This window comes from Equus quagga, chromosome 1 (genome assembly GCF_021613505.1).
Source record: "Equus quagga isolate Etosha38 chromosome 1, UCLA_HA_Equagga_1.0, whole genome shotgun sequence".
Taxonomy (NCBI): Eukaryota; Metazoa; Chordata; class Mammalia; order Perissodactyla; family Equidae; genus Equus; species Equus quagga.
The window spans coordinates 37618093-37638592 of NC_060267.1; the positions used below are offsets into that span (position 1 = coordinate 37618093).

At 36.4% G+C, this 20500-nt stretch overlaps 1 protein-coding gene across 12 annotated transcripts in view; it reads left to right on the forward strand.

Moving 5' to 3' along the window:
* ABCC9 (ATP binding cassette subfamily C member 9) overlaps positions 1-19942 on the forward strand; it is a 123589-nt gene extending 103647 nt beyond the window's left edge. For 9 of the 12 annotated variants that reach the window (XM_046679543.1, XM_046679536.1, XM_046679526.1 and 6 more), the window contains 10 exons: positions 2059-2160; positions 2744-2864; positions 4127-4257; positions 5001-5079; positions 6986-7094; positions 8436-8539; positions 10758-10891; positions 12488-12550; positions 13262-13435; positions 17253-17389. In XM_046679543.1, the coding sequence (XP_046535499.1) occupies positions 2059-2160; positions 2744-2864; positions 4127-4257; positions 5001-5079; positions 6986-7094; positions 8436-8539; positions 10758-10891; positions 12488-12550; positions 13262-13399 (981 nt within the window). In that variant the 3' untranslated portion in view covers positions 13400-13435; positions 17253-17389. Of the gene's footprint in view, positions 1-2058; positions 2161-2743; positions 2865-4126; positions 4258-5000; positions 5080-6985; positions 7095-8435; positions 8540-10757; positions 10892-12487; positions 12551-13261; positions 13436-17252 lie in introns of all 12 variants that reach the window. The other 3 variants (XM_046679506.1, XM_046679582.1, XM_046679589.1) reach the window with 1 other exon arrangement.
* The last annotated feature ends 558 nt before the right edge of the window (positions 19943-20500 follow it).

The following is a 20500-nucleotide window of genomic DNA, read 5'->3' on the forward strand; positions in this document are numbered from 1 at the left end:
AGGTGGGTCCACGAAAGGAAGGCTTATACTTTTAAAAGAATTTATGAATGAATGAATGAATGGATGGATGAATGGATGGATGGATGGATGGATGGATGGATAGATGGATGTGGCTCTTCTTCCTAAAGAGGTCAGCTGGGTGGAAGTGGAGAATAGAAATTAATAAAAAGATGCCGTGCTTCGAGCCCTTAACATGTATGTTGCCCACAGAAATTTCTCAGAAGCGGCATGGCATGTTTCTTTGTATCAAGCCAGGAACATTTTGCTGGAAGTATCCTCTGGTACTAAGTTTCTGGGACTTAACACAGAAAATCTTTACGAGTGTTTTTTGAAAGAGTAATATGGAAATAACGAATTTATAAGATAACTTTGAAAGTACTAACTTTACACAAGAGAGCTGGAAGGAAAAATTCACGTTGCTGTAAATATTTTAGAAGTATTTTGGGAGCACACTGGCATTTATAAAATAAAAAAGAGCAGCCCAGCCTGGTTAGATTCTGCATCCATGTAGCTATTGCTTCAAATAAAGGGAAAAAGAAGCGTCTGACTGGGATCTCACAAGTTGTTAACAAATGGATACAGGGAAGAAGAAGCAATTCAAAGAAGTATTTACTACCCCTGTGGAATTCACTGCCTCAGGGATTAGCTCTGCGTGATTTCTTTCTTTATTCTTTGTAAAGATCATGGGAACGATTGTAGGATCAAATTTTAGTGCCTATTTTAACCTTTGATGTTTATCGTGCCCACAAATTTTTAAGCTTGCTTCAAACATTTGAAAGTCATCTAGGGCTAAAAAGACAGCCTGATACATGGAGGTGTGGAAATCTAACAGGGATGTAACATTTTTATTGCTTTCAAAATCCCTGTGAATTGGGTATCATTTCTATTTTCCAAAGAAGAAACTGAGTCTCAAAGGGGTGAAATGACTTGACTAGCCGGTGATTGGCAAAGCCAGCATTTGAACCCAGATCTCTGGTTCATATCTCTGAGATCAGCGACTGTTCCCCAACAGTTTGATCTTTGGAGCTGTTTTAAAAAGAGGTAGGAATACGCACATGGGGGCTGATTTGAGAAACTTCCATTTGTTGACTTCAGTATGTTAAACACTCCATTATTGCAATTAAAGTCTTATCATCTAGTTACTAGTTGTGTTTTTTTAGAGGGGTCAGAGATGTATCTAGCTAGAAAAGGTCATCACCAGTGAGGTGACACTTCAGATGATTCTAGAAAGTGTTCATGCTTGAAATTCTACCTGCTTCTGGGATGTATGACACCTCAGTATGACAAGTGTTTAAGATTTCTTTTTCAAATGAAAAGACGTAACAATACCTAAGAGTGCTGGGAAATGGGGAAGGAAGCGGGTGTTAGAAAATGGACAGATGTCCCCTATCCCTCCTTTGAGTGTAAAGCTGGCCTTAATGAACTTTTAAAATTTCACAAAAGAGTTTATCATTGAGTCATAGACAATTCAGATACTCTAAGACATGCCCATACTTCTAATTTAGGAGCAATTGTACCCTTAGTCTTATTTCCATGAAATCTGTAGATTTAACGTCCCAGACTCTGAGGTCAGATAGTTGACCACAAGTTCAAATACAAATTCCAACGAATTAATGAGAGGCACATTTCTGCAAGGGCCTGCAAGCACACAAAGGAGCTAATCCCAACCCTGACATGAGCAGGCATGAAATGTAAGGTAGAAAATCAAGTCCCAAAATAATTGCCTCTCTGGCAACGAAATGCAGTAGAAAGGGGGGAAAAGGGGAAGCACCATGTCTGATCCTGGTTGTACCACAAATTACAGCTTAATTTCTGGCAAAGTATTTAACTTCTCTGAACACATATCTACATGGATATAATGAAAGCCTTGCATCGCTCCCATTCCAGCCCTAACTGTGTGAGCTATCATTCTTGTGTATCTTAGTTTCCTCTGAAACTTAACAGAATGCACAAGGAGTGACATGGAGTCTCTTAGTGATCCTCTCTCTAAGTTGATGGGGATCTTTGGTTTAAGAACTTGGGAAAAATCTTTTAACATTTTCTCTTACTCCTTTTTAGGATTATCTGGGAGCTTGCATTGTCCTCACCGCCTCTATTGCATCCATTAGTGGGTCTTCCAATTCTGGATTGGTGGGCTTAGGTCTTTTGTATGCACTTACGGTAGGTATACATGAATTTCTCTCTCTTTTTGTTCAGTGTTGGAGGTACTTCCCGTAGTTATTATCAACTCTTACTCATGGCTGTTAGAGAAGTTTGAAATTCATAACAAAATGCTATCCTGTAAATAATAGTAGATTTAGGTCCAATCCCAGCATTCTGTGATAGCATGGATAGCATGATATTGTGAACTAATTTTTAGAAACGTTTCGAACACTATGGTCAGAGCACCCCCACAGCTGTTTGGGAACCCTGTCCTGAGTGATCGACAATCTATTTGGGGACATTAAAATAATGAATATGAATGAGATAAGTGCAAACAGAGCTACATGCAACTATCTGTTGTGCAGGGAAATCAGGACTTCATAAAACAGTGACATTTGAGGCCCCTTGAAGAAGAGCAGACACCTTCTTTGCCCACTTTGTGCCGTGACATCCTCTCTGGTCTTTGGTATCCTGCAGCACTTATGAATTGTACCACATGATGTATATGAATGGTCCAAGTCGTTCTATCTCCAAATATCCAGTGATTGCAAAAATTACTACTTCATTTGAAATATGTTAATTTTTTTGGCACCTGACACAGATAACCAACTATTTGAATTGGGTTGTGAGGAACTTAGCAGACCTGGAGGTCCAGATGGGAGCAGTGAAGAAAGTAAACAGTTTCTTGACGATGGAGTCTGAGAACTATGAAGGCACCATGGGTATTGTTCTGAATATTATTTTGTTTCACTTATATATTTATTTTATACAAATATCAGTTGTATCTCAGATGCATTGTTACTTTTGTTTTTGTTTTCCACTTCAATATCCAGAGAATCCCCTCTCATCTTGACTTTGCTCGACTAGGTACACCTGAAATGATATGACTCTTTAGGACTGAAAAGTCTTGGATACGGCCAGAGTCCAAATAGATATTATTTAGTAATATTTAAAGAGAATTATAAAAATATTTAGACTTTATTACATTAATTACCAGTCTAAACTATGAACTATTTATTATGTTCTCTTTCTCAAGACCTTATTAACTTAAATGTCAAGAAACTTGGATCTTAAAATACTGACTGAAATTCTCGGCTTTGCTAAAATAAAATTGGCAGGAAATTCAATACTGAGGACAGAATAATACTTCTTAAATGCAAATCTCATGCTTAAAATGCATTCGTTTGCCTAAATCCTTCAATAACTATCCAGGTCTTCAAGAGCAAAATCCAGATAACTTAGCTAAGACCACTAGACCCTTCATTAGTCAACTCTTACCCACCGATACAGTTTCATCTCTCATCTATCCATACACCTTTCACTCTGGTCGTACCAATGTGCTATGCTTTCTTTTTATCTTTATTCTTCTCTCTGTATATATTTGAAACAAATTTCCCCATCCCACGTTGTTTAAGATTTATCTCAGGCACCATCTCTTCTTGAAAATTTCCTGGAACCCTTGGGTTAGCACCATCTGTGCTCCCAGAGTACCTTAAATTGGTCTCCACTATGTGGCTCTCCATGTAGTACCATACACGCTGACTTGTATTCTTCCCCCAGGACACAGCGAGCACCTAAGGCATGTCTTTCATCTCCATATTCCCGACGCCTTGCACAACATCTCTCACATTTTGAGCACTCAAATGTTTGATGACCTACTGACTGAACAAATGAATCAATTCATAGATGAACTATCTTGAATAGAATTGAGTGATGGAATGCTAAAGAGACTTAATGCTGTTTAATGCTCCAAAAACAAACCAAAAAAACTATTTTAAAAGTTCTTAATCTAAAGGCCTTTACTCTGAATGTAATTTTTATGTAAGAAAAAACCCCACAGAATTTTGTTCAGTATTACTTTAAATTTAGAAAAAAATGTATATGTTTGTATGTATAGTATGTAAGTATGTGTGTGTTTCTTTCTACTCCTCCCTCCTTCTCTCTCTCTTTTTCTGTCTTCCTCTATTCCACCCCTACCCCCCAGATCCTTCTCAAGTTCCAGAACATTGGCCACAGGAAGGGGAGATCAAGATTCATGATCTGTGTGTCAGATATGAAAATAATCTGAAACCTGTTCTTAAACACGTCAAGGCTTACATCAAACCTGGTCAAAAGGTATGGAGCTTACTGCCATTTGATTTATTTCATACAAAACCTCTGACGGAACCATTCTGTCACCACCTAAGCTATTGAGACATCCCAGCCAAGTATATTCTCACTGGGCTCACACAATATTCCCTACATTTTACAGGTCAGATTATCTACACGAACGGGAAAAGGGAGAGATAGGATCAGGATCAAATACACGTTCTCTAAGTTTATTGCCATTTATTAGTCTCCCATGAAGATCAGGAAAGTCAACAATACATGTGTTTTTCAAAATTTCTGCCTTCTGGCTCTTAACCATACCAGACATCCCCTTGAGAACTTTTGCATTTGTACTAACTCTAGTCCCCAAATGATTTATTTTCATTACTTTAAGAAGACCGAGTGTACAGAAAAAAATTGACTCATTATACTTTTTATTAAAAAATCATCACTTCTAAGATAAAATGGAATACTTATTAGACCAACAATATACAAAATGCAAAATTTAAGCCACAAAGGAAAAACAACACGACCACATAGAAACGAGAAGAGTTAGAACAGAATCATTGACGATTTAGTGAGGACTCCATCTTCTTATCTTAATAATGATAATTCATAAGGCAGATCTGAGAAGGGAATGATGATTTTAGTGTAACTATTTAAGTAGAATTGCCATTTCACTTTGGTATCTTCTCTAAGTTAAAAATACTTTTGCCCATTTTCTGTCTTTTGTCTGAGTCCTCTTCTCTGAGTGACAGTTGCTTTTTTAGGTGGGCATCTGTGGTCGCACTGGCAGTGGGAAGTCATCCTTATCTCTGGCTTTCTTCAGAATGGTTGATATATTTGATGGTGAGTTACTAACTAAATTTTTTCACTGGCCATGTGATGCTTTACCTTTAAAAAAATGCAACATCAACTTACCTAATCCTGCAGAATTTAAAAGCAAATATTTATAAGGACTTTTTGTCCTACAGTCCACAGTTTGAGGCAGGCATCCCAGATAAACAGTCCAGAAGTAAATAAAGAACATAGAATTGGGGAAGTAAAATTATTAGCCCTACATTCAACTGTGAAGATTGTTGTTAAAGAATTCTAATACTGATAAAATGAAAACAAGGCCATCAATTTTGAATAGCAATAGATGGAGGTGGCATTTCAAGAGGAAGGAAGAGAGAGGAAGATTGTGTTGCTTTCCACAGATGAAAAATTTAGCTTTCCATCAAAGGAAAAAAATGCAAGGAGACAACTAATCTTCATTTTTAATTTTAGTACATGATTCCAACCATCACCGTCTTAATAATGTTGTTTAATAACGCTGAATATTTTGTGAGGAGGCAACCTTTGCTGTAAAGTGCCAAGCACATGTTGACAATATACAAAAATATTTATTCACTCACAAAACTATTAATAATATGATTCATGGAAATAATTTAGTCTTTGCTTTAGAAAAAATATGTCACATTATTTAGTCTATCAAGTGGCCTATAAATAGGCCAGCACATAAGCCATCTTGAATGAAAGGAGATCCAGCAATGTGCTGGACCATCCTTGACCAAAAAAGTGCTTACTGTTATTATCTGGAATGATTATGATGACAATGATAGTACTTTACATTTTTATTGTACTTGAGAGTTTATATTATTTAATTTAATCTACACAACAGCTCTTGAGATAAAGAAGTCACTTTCTAAACAACAAAGTTGAACTGTGGTAATTGCAGTCTCTTTGGGTTTAGATTCAGGAACAGAGTAAACATCTGCCACTGGGTTGTTAGCAGCTTACTCTTTCCATGGCTCATAATAATACACAGATACTTTAAGGATTTTCAGTGGGATTTGCACTGTAAGTCAATTACATGATCTCAAGACAGTTGATGGACACTTTTCATTAAAAAACTGTGGTTATGACAACATATTAGATTAACCTGATGCTTATGAATCCAGAAACATCATTTCAGATCCCATGTGGGCTATCAGTGACTGATTCTCTTTTTTATAGCATTAGGCTATTAAGATTTTAATAGATAATATATTATTCCTGAAAGAAAGTTTAAGCTAATCACCTTGCCTACTCTTGAATCTAAATCCAGCTGGAAAAGGTACTCCAGCTGCCATTTGTCACCTGGCACACTCATCTCATAGGGCAATATTGTCTTTGCACAAAGTGATATGATAAAATAAATCTATCAAGTTGAGAGGAGGACATCAAGATTGCACAAGTCTCTATAAGTCTATGTACAGTGTGGAGAAATTAATTAAAATTTGGTGTCTATATCATAGAATTTACTTTCTTATTTGTAATGCACTATACTGTTCAATCAACACAGGAAAAAGTAAGACAGATAAAAGTCCTTGTCTTCAAGGAGCTTATATTCTAGTTGGTGAAGAGAGACAGTAAAAAGATCAGGAAATAGTATGTAGAGTGTCCTATGAAGGGAAAACAAAGCAGGGAACCAGGATAAAGGAATATTGGAAGGAAGAGGACCCACTAAAGGAAGAAAGTACTTTTGGTTCACATGAACCACATAAACTGAATAAAAACTGGAAATCGCTTTAGGAGAAAATAAATAAGAAAGAGAAAATATCATCAAAATGTATATAATTTTTAGAGAGGTATAATGATGTTTTTAATACTTAAATGGAAAGCTTCATCTTCTGAATGTCAACACTGAACTAGGAAAGTACTTTCAATTTTTACACAAATATTTTTCTTGTGATTTTACTGCATGCCTCTGATTTTTGTTTCTCTTTAACAGGAAAGATAGTCATTGATGGGATAGACATTTCGAAACTACCACTGCACACGCTACGTTCTAGGCTTTCCATCATTCTGCAGGATCCAATATTATTCAGTGGTTCTATTAGGTGGGTGAAGTATCCAGCAGAAACCCGTCTGCCTCAGGATTTACCCTTTGGCTCGTAGGAGAGTCTTGCTCAGAATCGCTTTTCAAGTAGCTGTGAAATGACATTATCGCAAGTACAAGATCAAACATTTTGTCCAACAATTTGGATTGGGGACCCCTAGAGCTGCTGCGTTAACCTGTAGAAGCTAATCCTTTATGTCACTAGGAGCACTTCCCTCTCAGTTTGATTTTACAAAAGTCACTTTTGCCCCTGTGCTTGGGGGCAGTGATTCTTGGCAGACATTTATGAGGTGTTCCACCTAAAGCTAGCCTGCCTGTCTCTTGTGTGTCTGGCCTAGCCTCAGTGGAGACTGACTTTGGTTAATACCTTGATTCCCCCCACCCCTCAGGACTTATCTTTCAGCCAAAACTGCTTTTAAGATGCTGCTACAATCTTCTCCAAGTCTGGTTTGTAGTTTACCACAGGGGGGAAAAAAGAATGGAAGTATCTACTACCTGCTAGGTGCTTTAAATATATTGTTTCATTAAATCCTCAGAGCATTGCTCAAGTATATGTATTATTATCCCCATTTTACAGATGAGGATTTTTGAACCTCAGAGAACCTGTAACTTGCCCAGGTTCATACACTTAGTAAGTGGTGGAACTGTGATTCCAAATAAAGTTTGACGCCCCAGTCCACCATGGCGTCCTCCACCAGAGCATGCCTCCCCTTTCATCCATCCTCCGTTCCCTCTTGCTCCCCTCTTCCATCCACTTAACTACAAAGAAGTATTTGCTACCTCCTTTTACTGATTGCTCCTTGTCTTGAAGAGAAAATGTGTGGAAGATTGCTCAATATTTAATCAAAAGTTCTGGATGTACCAAGTTATTTAGCAATACCATAATAAATTTTCTCTCTGAATATATTTATTATGAATACTACTATTGTGCTCAGTGCAGCACAGCTCGTCTAAAACAGCGTTGTATGTTCCCATGTAGAATTTGTGTATTTCGCATCAGTTCTGTAGGAATATTTTCCTAGACACTATTAGAGTTGTAGTAAACATAATGTGGAAGTGGATGAATCCCAGTAATGAATTTTATCATATCTTATCATGCATATAAGCTTACTAATTATATCATCAAAAACCATTTTTCATGACATGAAGGTCGTTCATTCATTCATCAAGCATGAATTGAATGCCTGCTCTGTCCTAAGCACTATTGTAGATCCTGGCGATACAGCAGTAACCAAAACAGAGAGGACTTAGATTTTAAGAAAAGAAGAGGAATAAGCAAACATGCATAAAAGTTCCTTTATTTTTATTTATTGACTAATTAGCTGATTATTTTCTCCTACAGGTTTAATTTAGATCCAGAGTGCAAATGCACAGATGACAGACTCTGGGAAGCTCTAGAAATTGCTCAGTTGAAGAATATGGTCAAATCTCTACCAGGAGGTCTAGGTATATTTTCTAAATCATACATTTATTTTTTACATATGCAATTAATTCTACATCTCTCTCTCTTCATTTTATGCTGGAATCACCTAATTCTGGTGTTAAATCCCCTTATATTTAAAATAATCTCCTAAAGTCATTAGGACACTTCAAAATCTAGTGATTTTGCGTGAGGTGCAACGGATGAACTGTACAACATTCTGTTGTCTGTGAGCACTCCAAAATATTCCAATTAATACATTTGTCTCTTTAGTCATTTCACCATTGACAGGTACAGTTCACTGTAATCAGAATATTTCCTTGTGGTTGTTCTGTCATGTGATTTACATGTTCACTTACCCTCAGTAAATGCAAAAGAGGACTGAGAGGCTGTTAGGTTCAAAGAATGCTTCGTGCCATTTAGGAGCAGGTGGTTTTTCCACATTGGCAGCCATTTTCTTTGCTGCCAGGAGAGTATATTCTTTTTATTTATATAACCTAATATTTTTGAAGACTATTTTCTGTTACCTTTCTGTACTATCAGTTTTGATCACTTGTGTAGTGGATGAAACATGTACTCAAACAATCAGTGGTATAAATTCAGTCCTAGAGGTAGTACAATTTCTGGTAAATAACTGATGACAGAACAAAAGAACAACATGAATAATGAAAGAACGGCGTGATTAATGAAACAACCTAGAGTTCATGATACAGTCTTTAATTCATAAAAATGAACATCTCTGGTTTCGGACTTTTGCTTCCTTAAAATCTGAACTCATTTAAGAAAGCAATCAGAAAGATAATAGTTGGTTGATATTCTAATTTTAACACATAACATGTAGTTGCCAAATTGACTGTGTTGTTTTGGCATCCAGTTGAAAAAAAAGTCAACCTACAAAATAAAATCATGTTTATTTGTTTAGTTTATTTGGGAAAGAAGACCTACTCAAAAATGATACCTTTTATGATTTTAATTAAGTCTCAAAGAGAAGGCATCTCACAAACAAAATTTGAGACAGCATGTCTTTAAGGACAGTTTTGTTGACCTTGCCAATGTCAGACTGTGGGAGTAATTCCAGAGGTCTGGATGAACTTTCCCGTAATAATTTTTGATGTCTCAGAGCCCAGCAAGTGCTCTTGAGAAATTGATAATGTTTATAGACTTTTCTCCCTTGGTATTTAGAGACATCTCCCCCATAAATAGTTGGAAAGACAGGCAATTACATCATTATAGTCCTCTTCACTAACATGAGAGTTGCATGTACCTGTTTTGAATGGTGGGGGCATTGTGTTTGGGGTTATGGTACAGTGTAAGCAACAGGAGATTGGATTAACACTATGTAATTGAACGTTGTTTATGCTCGTTGTCTTCATAGAGATTACTTCAACTGCTTGATGAAGTTCTAATTCAGGCCAACTCTAGTGAAGAACATTCATCATCTCAAGCATCCTCCTTATTAAAATTTGGAGAAAAAATGCGTAGCCCCCAAGCATGAAAAGTAGTAAGAATTTGATGCAGTGAGAATATAACCAATAGAAATTTCCCCTCATGATGCTACAAAAAAGTATTTGAATGCTAATAAAAGAGATATTTTGGAAACAGAATTCATCTGAAACTCACAATAATAGTTTATGAAATGTACATGGCAACAAAAAAAGGAAGTGATAATGAGGAAACATTTGTTTATCCATAGAACAATGTTTTATTCAGCTACTAAGTCAGATACCGTGGTAAGTGCTGGGGATACAGTGATGAACAAAGACAAACCCAGTCCTTACCCACTTGGAGCTTATAGTCCAGTGGGATGGGTAAGAGAATGGGTATTGAATTTGAAAATATTCTGTTTCCTGTCAAGCTCTACTGCCAATCAGCTATGTGATCTTGGGCAAGCCACTTAATCTATCTGGGCCTTAGATAATTATACTGAGTAATCTCCTTGGATAATTATATTACATAATTAAATAATCTCCAAGGTCTTCCAGTCTTCAAAATGTTTAACCGTATTTTATATCCTACTATAAGGAGGTAATTTACCATCTATTGTCAAAAATAGGATGGCCCAGGATTATCTCCATTTTCCCAAAGTAAAATTCCTCTTCACCTTTCACATATGAAATCCTTGCACCAGTACAAAGTGATATCCAGCTTCCTGTTATAGGGCATAACCTGTTTTTTACTACTTTGCCCAAGGAAAATGGTAGTAGCGTGTCTTTAATGAAATCCTTGCTTCTTCCTCTGATTTAGATGCCGTTGTCACTGAAGGTGGGGAGAATTTCAGCGTTGGACAGAGACAGCTGTTTTGCCTTGCTAGGGCCTTTGTCCGCAAGAGCAGCATTCTTATCATGGATGAAGCGACAGCTTCCATCGACATGGCCACAGTGAGTGCATTATCTAAGCCTTTTAAATTGATGACTTGGAGAAATGTACATGAAAATTACAATTTATTTTTCCTGAGTGTGTTCTGAATCCTCAGTACCATTGAGTGTCATCCCATCCATCTCATTGATCAACTGGTGATAGCATGTTAAGAATTACAATACAGGAGACACAACATCTGCTTTAAAGAAGTTCCTATTGTCCATAAACATAAAATAAATTTGTCATCACTTTTTGATAAATTCTCAAAACAGTGAAATTCCAGGACTCAGTTGATGGGAGTACTGTATTGTAGTCAAGTATTCGATATTATGCCATGGAACTGCTAAAATGAAGGATGCAAATCTCTATTTACTAGAATCTATTGAGAATCAAAACCAATCATTTACTTTATAAATCAATTTGAACAAGAAGGATTCACTAGAATTAGTTTTTCCTACCATTAATAATGGCCTTCTCAATGTGTTCATAGTAACAAGCCAGAAACTTGGCCTTTTGAAAGAAATTATTTAAAAGTATCAAATATGTCCAAGAAGAGTCTCTCTAGAAGGGTGTGATCAAGTGAAGAAAATGTCACATTAAACCACAACCTGTATGAGCTAGCAATTAATTTTGTTCTTATAAAAGTTAACTTGATATTAAAAGTTTGGCATCAGAAAGGACAAAAATAAAAAACAGCCCCAACCTTGATGTTATTTGCTTGCTGTACACTTTATACTGGGTAAAACTACCCAAAAAAGTGAGATAGCTTCAAGATTAAGAGCCAATTGTATATGGAGATGCTAATTTGACATCATTTCTTCCTATTAAGTAAGACTAATCAAAGGGCCTATACAAAGTTATATATCCTTTCAAAGTTAGCATAGTTTAAAACAATAAGATAGTTCCTAATCAAGCCATTTCACTAAGTAAGCATAACTACATCAAAATTAGTATTAATTACTAAGGTTTTACAATATTGGGGATTATTATAAGGATAATACTGCCTCAATAGAGATGAGAGAGAGAATATGAGAATGATTTGATTGGCAAATAAGCAACTTGATTGGAAGGAAAAACTCCTTCACATTAGACCTTCGGTAATCAAGCTTTCCTCTAGGAAAGAGGTTCATCCAGAACATCTTTTAAAAAATAATGATGATAATTTGTGGTGGGAATAAAAATGGTTCCTGCCTGGAATGTTCATTGTGGCGTCAAAATCCAAATTGGGGGCATTTATTTCATTTTTTCCCTTTCTGACCCAAAGGTTAACACCATTTTGGGATTTTATTAGTTTTGAATACATATTGTTTATGGTTTAACTCAAGTGGGCATTTCTATGCCCGTTTGATTTCATTTTCCTGTTTCAGTTCGCTAGCAGTAAATCGATCGGTCATTCTTGCTTGATCACTGAGTTTTATCTGCGTTTTGAAGACACTCACAGAACGCAGCATGAGCAGCTGAGGACTGCTCCCTCTTAGCCCTTCTGCAGCAGACTTAGGCGTGCGAGTTCTCAGAAGGAATTGGGCATGGTGGAGCATTGTTCTTGGGGGCAAATATTGTTGCGAGAGAAAGTAGTCTAGAGAAAACTCAGACTGACTGTATTTGTTTTTTGGCAGGAAAACATTTTGCAGAAAGTGGTAATGACAGCTTTTGCAGACCGCACCGTGGTTACAATAGCTGTAAGTATGGGAGGCGGAATTGATTTACTCCTCTTTGGTTTTTGTTCCAAGATTCAATAGTTTTTTTGAGCAATTAAAATATATTTATGTTGAATTACATACTCTCTGCTAATGTTTCTGTATCTGTGCAAAAAAACAAAACAAAACTCCAAAACAAAATCTTAACTATACTTTGAAAGCCTTTACTTTGTTTCTTTCCAAACTTCTCTACCTACCTCGCCTGGGTTACAATGATAGGAGTCCTAGCTCTAAGGATTCCATCAGGTCATGGGCTGTGCTTTTTCACCAGACACAGATGTAGTTTATATGGGATAATTCTAGTTTCAATAATCTAATGGTCTCTTGAGCAGTTTTGGAAGCAAAATTCTTACATTTGACTGTCAATTCTACTGGTATTTATACTTAATTTCTATGTTTTATTCACTTAACTGTTTTAAAAAAGGAGGCAATGAGATACCTCCAGCCGAGGCAGATACTTTCTCTGACTTTAGATCACACCAGTCAAATTGAAGAATTGCTTAAATCTTTGTAGTTCACGGGACAGCTTCCTTAGAAGAGGCCCTGGTTTTCTCTCTTCTCTCTGCTAATGGATGGATTCTTGTTCACATTTAGGTCTAACGTTGAACAAAAACTACTGTTTAAGTAAATCACCTGGACATTGTTCCTCTTGCTGATTCTCTTCTCTTCTTTCCCTTTTTCTTTTCTCTCCAGCACCGAGTCTCTTCTATTTTGGATGCAGGCCTTGTTTTAGTCCTTTCTGAGGGTATTTTAGTGGAGTGTGATACTGTTCCAAACTTGCTCGCCCACAAGAATGGCCTCTTTTCCACTTTGGTGATGACCAACAAGTAACCGTCATGAGCTACTCTGCCAGTACCCTATCCTCTGGTAGTTATCTTAGTGGCGTCCCCTTAGTAAGGCAAGGCTGAGGCAGGGATTAAAGGGGAGGGATGGGGTGAACTAACTAGAGGGTATTATCACACGAATCAGCTCCACCAGGTGCTTCAGTCCTGTTCAGTACCAAATGGGGCACGTGCATGTATTTGCAAATGTATACACGCAAGAGATACATTTACAAAAACCTGAGGACCAGATTGGCCTCTATGCTAAAGACCAATTTCACTACTCCTTGGGGATATTTTGTAAGTGTCCCTAAAAATACCATACATGTTCCTTACCTGCCCTGAAGATCGCATTGTTTAAATAGTGACTTAGTTTTAACTGTTGACTAATGGGATTTGTGCACGGACTGCTTGCTTATGCTTCCAATTTTGTGAATGATGTATGGGAGAAAGAGCACCCTTTGAAGTGCAGCTTTTTCAGGGTGGCTGGAAATGACTCCCCATCAGGGTCCACCTTCTGTACCCTGGGCCTAAGTAAAGAAAAGGCCTCTTTCTCTCACTTTCCCAGTGAAGTCTGTGGTTCCTTCTGCCTTGGAGGAGAGTCACCTGATTAACTCATTCACACTGAAGTGTGAATGATTGAATGGGTGAGAGAACTGGCTAACTTGAAAAACAGTTCTCTAATATTTTCAAGAACTTTCTCAGTAGAGAAGGTAGGGAGATATTTTGAGGGAGAAAGAACTTTCCGTTGCCCTAAACAGACAGCTCAAGGGGGAAAAAGTAGACCCTTGCCTACTCAAAAGGCTAGTTTTCTCAGTTCTGCATGAAGCATGGAATTGTTGAGTGGTCCCATTTAGTCTACACCTGGAAGATTACTGTAGCATACTTTGTGTTTTTAACCAAAATATTATGTTCTCTTCTCTGGTTTCTGTTCGCCTATATTCACTGAATACTTTTCTTAAACCCCTGCATCTTTCCCCCATTCTTCATTTCGAGAGCACTAATGTGGAGCTGGCCACTAGGAAACCTCGAGTTCTCCCCACTGGATCTATAGAAAGCTGTAGGGGGGATGAATGACTGTGGGACCAGCTCCTCTGAACAGGCTCATAGGAAAGAGAGCGCCACCAGCTTGCAGTAGACCCCTTGTAGAATGATCCTAGTTCTGTTAAGAGTAACTCTTTTTTCCTTTACTGCTAAAAGTTGTTCTGATAATTTTGTTAACTGCCACTGAAAATTATGGAATAACTTAAAGAGAGAATTTTCTCTGGCTTCTAAAAAGAAGCCGTCATGTACCAAAATAGTTCATGGCGTTTATTTATAAAAGCGATTTATTCTTGATTAGATTAATTTCTCTGGAGCATTTTGGAAATTTAAGCAATGCTGTTACAATTGACACTACACTTTCTCAAGCAAAAAATTATTTGGATTAAAGGAATGAATACCAGATATATTTATTTCTATTGAGCAAGATTTTTCAATGTTTTTATTTTTATCTTTTTAAAATAAACATTATTTTAGTATAACAAGACATTGTTTATAATACTCTATTTATGGATGTAGAGGCCAAATTCTTTTTTTTTTTTTTTGAGGAAGATTAGCCATGAGCTGACATCTGCCCCAATCCTCGTCTTTTTGCTAAGGAAGATGGGCCCTGAGCTAACATCCGTGCCCATCTTCCTCTATTTTCTATATGGGACGCCTGCCACAGCATGGCTTACCGAGCAGTGCCATGTCTGCACCCGGGATCCAAACCAGTGAACCCTGGGCTGCTGATGCAGAGCATGTGAACTTAATTGCCACACCACCAGGCCAGCCCCCAAATGCTTTTTTTTAACATCTATCATATGGTTATTTAAGAACTAGTTTTTTTGTAGGGAAAATGCACAGCAGATATTAAACTGTTCATTAAGTTGAAGTTTATTTTTTGCTAACTCAATGGGTGTGCAAGTGGCTCTGGTCCTTTCTCCAAGATAAATAAACATTATCCTTCAAATTTTGATAATTCCTAAATATATATCATTGGTTACCAATATTCAGTGAATGATAGATTTGTCTACAGATGTTGAAAATAGCGGCGCATGTTCTAGGCTGTCATCTTTATCATACTCCATAGACGTGTTTCTTTTCTCCTCTAGTTGTGAGTCTCAAGTATGACTCTTTGCTTTTCTGAGAGCATGATCACTGAGACTAACCCATCTACATGGCCCAGGGCAGAAGATAAGCCTTTGCTTATCTTTAGGCTTCAGGTTGGACCTTGGGTTGTAGGAAAAGGCACTTTGGAAGTCTGTCAGCTAAACAGATGGCATTTCTAGGTTTGACTCTCCCATCTGCTTGCCCATGTTTTGGCCTGCATGGTCCTGGTCCAGTATGGTAGCCCCTAGCCGCATGTGGCTATTGAGCACTTGAAATATGGGTAGTCCAAATTAAGAGGTGTTGTAAGTGTGAAATACACATTGGATGTCAAAAACTTATTACTTATAGAAGTATGTAAAAGACCTCATGAACAATTTTTATAGTGTTTACATGTTGAAATAATATTTTGGATATATTGGGTTAAAATATATTATTAAAATGAATTTTGCTTGTTTACTCATGCTTTTAATATGTGGCTTTAAAAAGTTTAAAGTTACATATCTCACATTTGTGGTTCACATTATATTTCTATTGGAGGGCGGGTATTTTAGCAAGAGTAGTGAAAAGGCCCACTGCACAAACGTTTCCCTTGTAAATCTTAAAAATAAAAAAATACTGGTAGCTAAAATTTATTATTTGCTCATATATATCAGACCAGCTGCTGAATTTTTTTACATGGATTCTCTCATTTGGTCCTCACCACCATTCTCCGAGGCAGGTACTATTACCGTTATTTTACAGAGGTGAAACTTGAGGCATACGAAAGTTAAGTTTGTTGCTCAAGATTGCATAAGTAACAGGTGATGAAACCAAAATATAAGCCCGGTCTAACTTCAGAGTCTACGCTCTTAACATAGCACTCATGATCACAGATGCTCCCTATGAATGGTCCAATGGCAGGGTGGAAACATCTCACACTTTGAAGTTAATAAACCTGGTTTTGATGCTGGTTCTTCCACTTATATCTATGTGATCTCCTTATTTTTGCTTTGTCTGTATGAACCCCAGTGGTTTCCCTTACAAAGTGGAGAGAGATAACACCTACATTTGAGGAATGTTCTGATGATTCACAAGTATGTGTCTGGAGCACTTGATGTATAGTATATGCTCAGTAACTGGTAGCTTTTATTATCAATTACTACCACAAAAGCTTCTCTCCAAAGGGTACTATGCAGAAAGAGAGAACAAGTGAGCGGCAGGGATCGCTAAAGCCTAAGAGATGGCATGGCTAAAGTCCTGAATCATCCATTCTAATACTGCCTTCCAGAATGGACATCCCCCATCTTGCCTCCCCAGAATCGAACCACCTTCCAGGGTTCTTCAGATTGTGTGTTAGCCCACAGAATTAGTTGAGACTCTACACAAGAGATAATTTTAGTCTAGACTAAACTATAACCCAACTGGTTCACGATGGCTCTTCTTATCATTGAATTATTTGACAAACATTTATTAGCCTACTTATACTTCCATGAAAATGATGAAACTACTATATTAGCTACACTCAATTTAATACAGCCCATATAAGACCCAGCCATACTGGCCAGTATTTAAAAGTATGTAAATAAATGATACTCTAAATAAGAAAGAAAAAGAAACGCTGTGTTTCTTGTATCTTCTGGAACCCCAAGACAAAGAGATGTCCCTGAATAACCAGTGAAATATGCATATTCCATTGCTTTGCCTTGTACCCTGAAGTTTGTAACAAATATACGTATTCTTTTCACTCGCAGCATCGGGTTCACACTATTCTGACGGCAGACCTAGTCATTGTGATGAAGCGAGGAAATATTTTAGAATATGACACTCCAGAAAGCCTCTTGGCCCGGGAAGATGGAGTATTTGCATCTTTTGTTCGTGCAGACATGTGAAGAGATTTCTTAAAAGAACACGTGTATTTAAAATAATGTAGTCATAACCTACTTAATGGATCATTGGTTTGACCTTCGTCAAGTGGCATCTTAAACTTTTACACATTTTCTTAAAGCTTATTTGTTACGTTGTGAAACTTCCTAATTAGTAACAATGTCACTTTACCAATGAATATTGTATTTCCTGTTCTGACATTTCCTCTTCCTAGTTTTGTTTTCTAAGATATTACTGCTTACTATGTTCATTAATGATGTTTTTCTAATGAGTAAGCCACTTTAGAATAGCAGATTGCGTTAAAACATCTAAGCGACTTTAAGTGGTAAATCAACAGCTATGTTTTCTCATAATTTTAAGTCTGGCAAATATCTTCTCAGGCATAGAAGTTACATTGAGTATTCAGTATTATTATATTCTTATTTGTAAGGATATATTATCCTTTTTGTTGCTGTCTCCAGATGTTATTTGAAGAGAATAAAAGAAGGACAGGTTTTAGAATCAGTTCCAAAATGAAACAGTCAAATTCATTATCTACTATATGAGAATATTTTCTGTATTCATTAACATTAGTAATACTGATGTTTCCTTTAGCAGTCTCTGTTTTTCATCTAAATTGTATCCTGTCACTAAGAAGTTATGACATTTATAGTAGTTCTGTAAAGTCAAAGTCTTAACTAGAAAGATCATGAAAAGTGTTTGGATATTTGAAAAATTATACTCAAGTTTCCGTTTTTGCCTATCTAGTAAGGAAAGAGGTCTTAAGATATCAAACATAATATGCCTTTCCCAGAGTAATTCAAAGTCATTTCAAAGAGTGATTAGGTTCAGTCCTTCAGTGGCAGGCCAGCTAAAGCTTTCTATGGTTTAATTCATCATTAGATGTGGTTATGATCTTGAGCTCTAAAATGCCACATTATTTAAGATGCACGAGCATAGGCAAGTGGCCTTATTTGCACAGGAGATATATATATCTATCTCAAGTATGTGTTTCTAGTGGAAGAGTGTACTTCTTTTAGACATTTTTGCCCAATGGTGTCACACATGTATCCATTTGCTCTTGTTCTGATTTTAATGTGCATGGAAAAAGTGTATCAAAAATGTTATTCTAATTGTAATGTGCATCTTAACAGTGTATCAAAAATCCATGGTATACTAATGTTATGTTTTGCTTAAATGTAAAATAATAAATTTAAAAATACCAAAGGTTACCTTCACTGTCATGCTATCAGCCAAAGCTTTCTATTGTGATTCTGTACCCATCTCGTATAAATCTCATTGATTTTCTTATGAGGATTCACATGCATAATAAGGTTTTGAAGAATTATGATTGATGGAAAAAGAGAATTTATTCTCCCTCCCTATAGTTCTTGTGTTCAGTTTATTGTATTGTGTGTTCACTCTTGGAAAATCTGTAATACTTGTTTATCCAGAAAATATGACTGGGCCTTTACGTGAATATAGAGCCCTTATGGTTTAACAAAAATAAGTTCTACAAGGATTGACAAAAATGTTCTATGTCATTTAGCTTAAATTGTCACCCTTTATTGTATATATAAAACTTCATTGGGGGAAAAAAATCCTCTTATTGCTTCCTGAAAAGCTAAACAGAACAGAATCAGTAACTACTAACTCGATCTCGAAAATATTTTCTAAAAATTCAACCAGTCTCCTCAAAGTATTGCTAGCATGCACATGTTTTGTAGGGCTGAATTTACATGACACTTGTTACTGAATTACCTCATTCTCACGGAAATGGGGATTTACCCATAGAAAATAGTCCCTTACAATATCTGTAAATTATACTGCTACATAGACAACATCAGCGGAAGCATATTTAATTACACTAAAGTGAAACTCATGTTTACCATTCTTGCACCCAAGAGATCACTGGTTCCCTCATAACTTTTCACCACTTAAGTTGAGTCAGTGTTCAATTGTTTACAAAACTAAATTGACTGAATAAAGTCAGGGATGATTTTTTAAATTGTTTAATCATTTATTATGTTATATGTGTTATCTATTGAATACAAAAATGATTTATTTTGAATAATTTTTTACTAAAGAGGTACATAGCTATAAAAGACCAGCTTAACCAAATCAAATTTATATTTACAAATTTTACATTTAATTAACCAAATCACTTTTATAAATTTTGATTCCTTAATATTTGTTAAAAGCAATAAATGTATAAACTTTACATTAAAATAACAAAGTTACTGATATCATTGAAAGAGAAAAAATATCTCTCTTAAATGATTACATATCCTCTACTTTTATACTTCTACTGTTGATCCATTTAAAAGTCAACTTAGCTCTAGATTAGATACCAGAAGACCATTCTAAGTAAAGGATGCTTGAGATCTGGGACCATGTCTTGTTTGTCTGGCCCACAGTAGGCCCTAATAAGTATAGTTGATTGATCCATTGACAAGTTTCACCACTAGCCATGTGCCTATAACTATGGGTTATTCTCTTCAGTTTGTGTTGTGTTTATTCTACTGTGAAAATATATTGGCTTGGCATTGTATAATAAATTACTCTTTTTGTCTGCTGAGTTAAAGAGAGTGGTTATTCTTTTACTTATGACACAACTGGGTATCAACCGGGACTGATCAATAGATATAAATCAACAGCAGTTGCGAAGACAATAGCTGACTCTGCTTTGACAATTTTGTTTCATATTTGCCGCTGTCATGCACTTCATCAGTTTTATATATGGGCTTCAGGGAAGTTGCCATTAAGTAGAACAGCTATATCAATAAATTTTATTACATCTCTAATTAAATAGCTGGATGTCTGAAGTTTTTCCCGAGTTTATTGACCAGTTCTTATGGTTGTTTTCCAATATATGTTTTATCACCTATTTTGTACTACATTCTTTAGAGTCCTGTGATTTGTAGTACTATGATAATTCCCTTCTTGCCTTATTATCCAAAGTTAAATTCAATCTTCTAATCTTAAGCTTTTAGCATCAGAAACAGTAGCCAAGAGGATGTATCCTGTAATTTAAGTTTAATTTTTCCTTGGGTAACTACACATCATTTGCAACAGCTTCTCTCAAGCCTCAGTAAGATTCACCTAGCTCAGCCTCTCCAGTGGAAGGGCTTATATC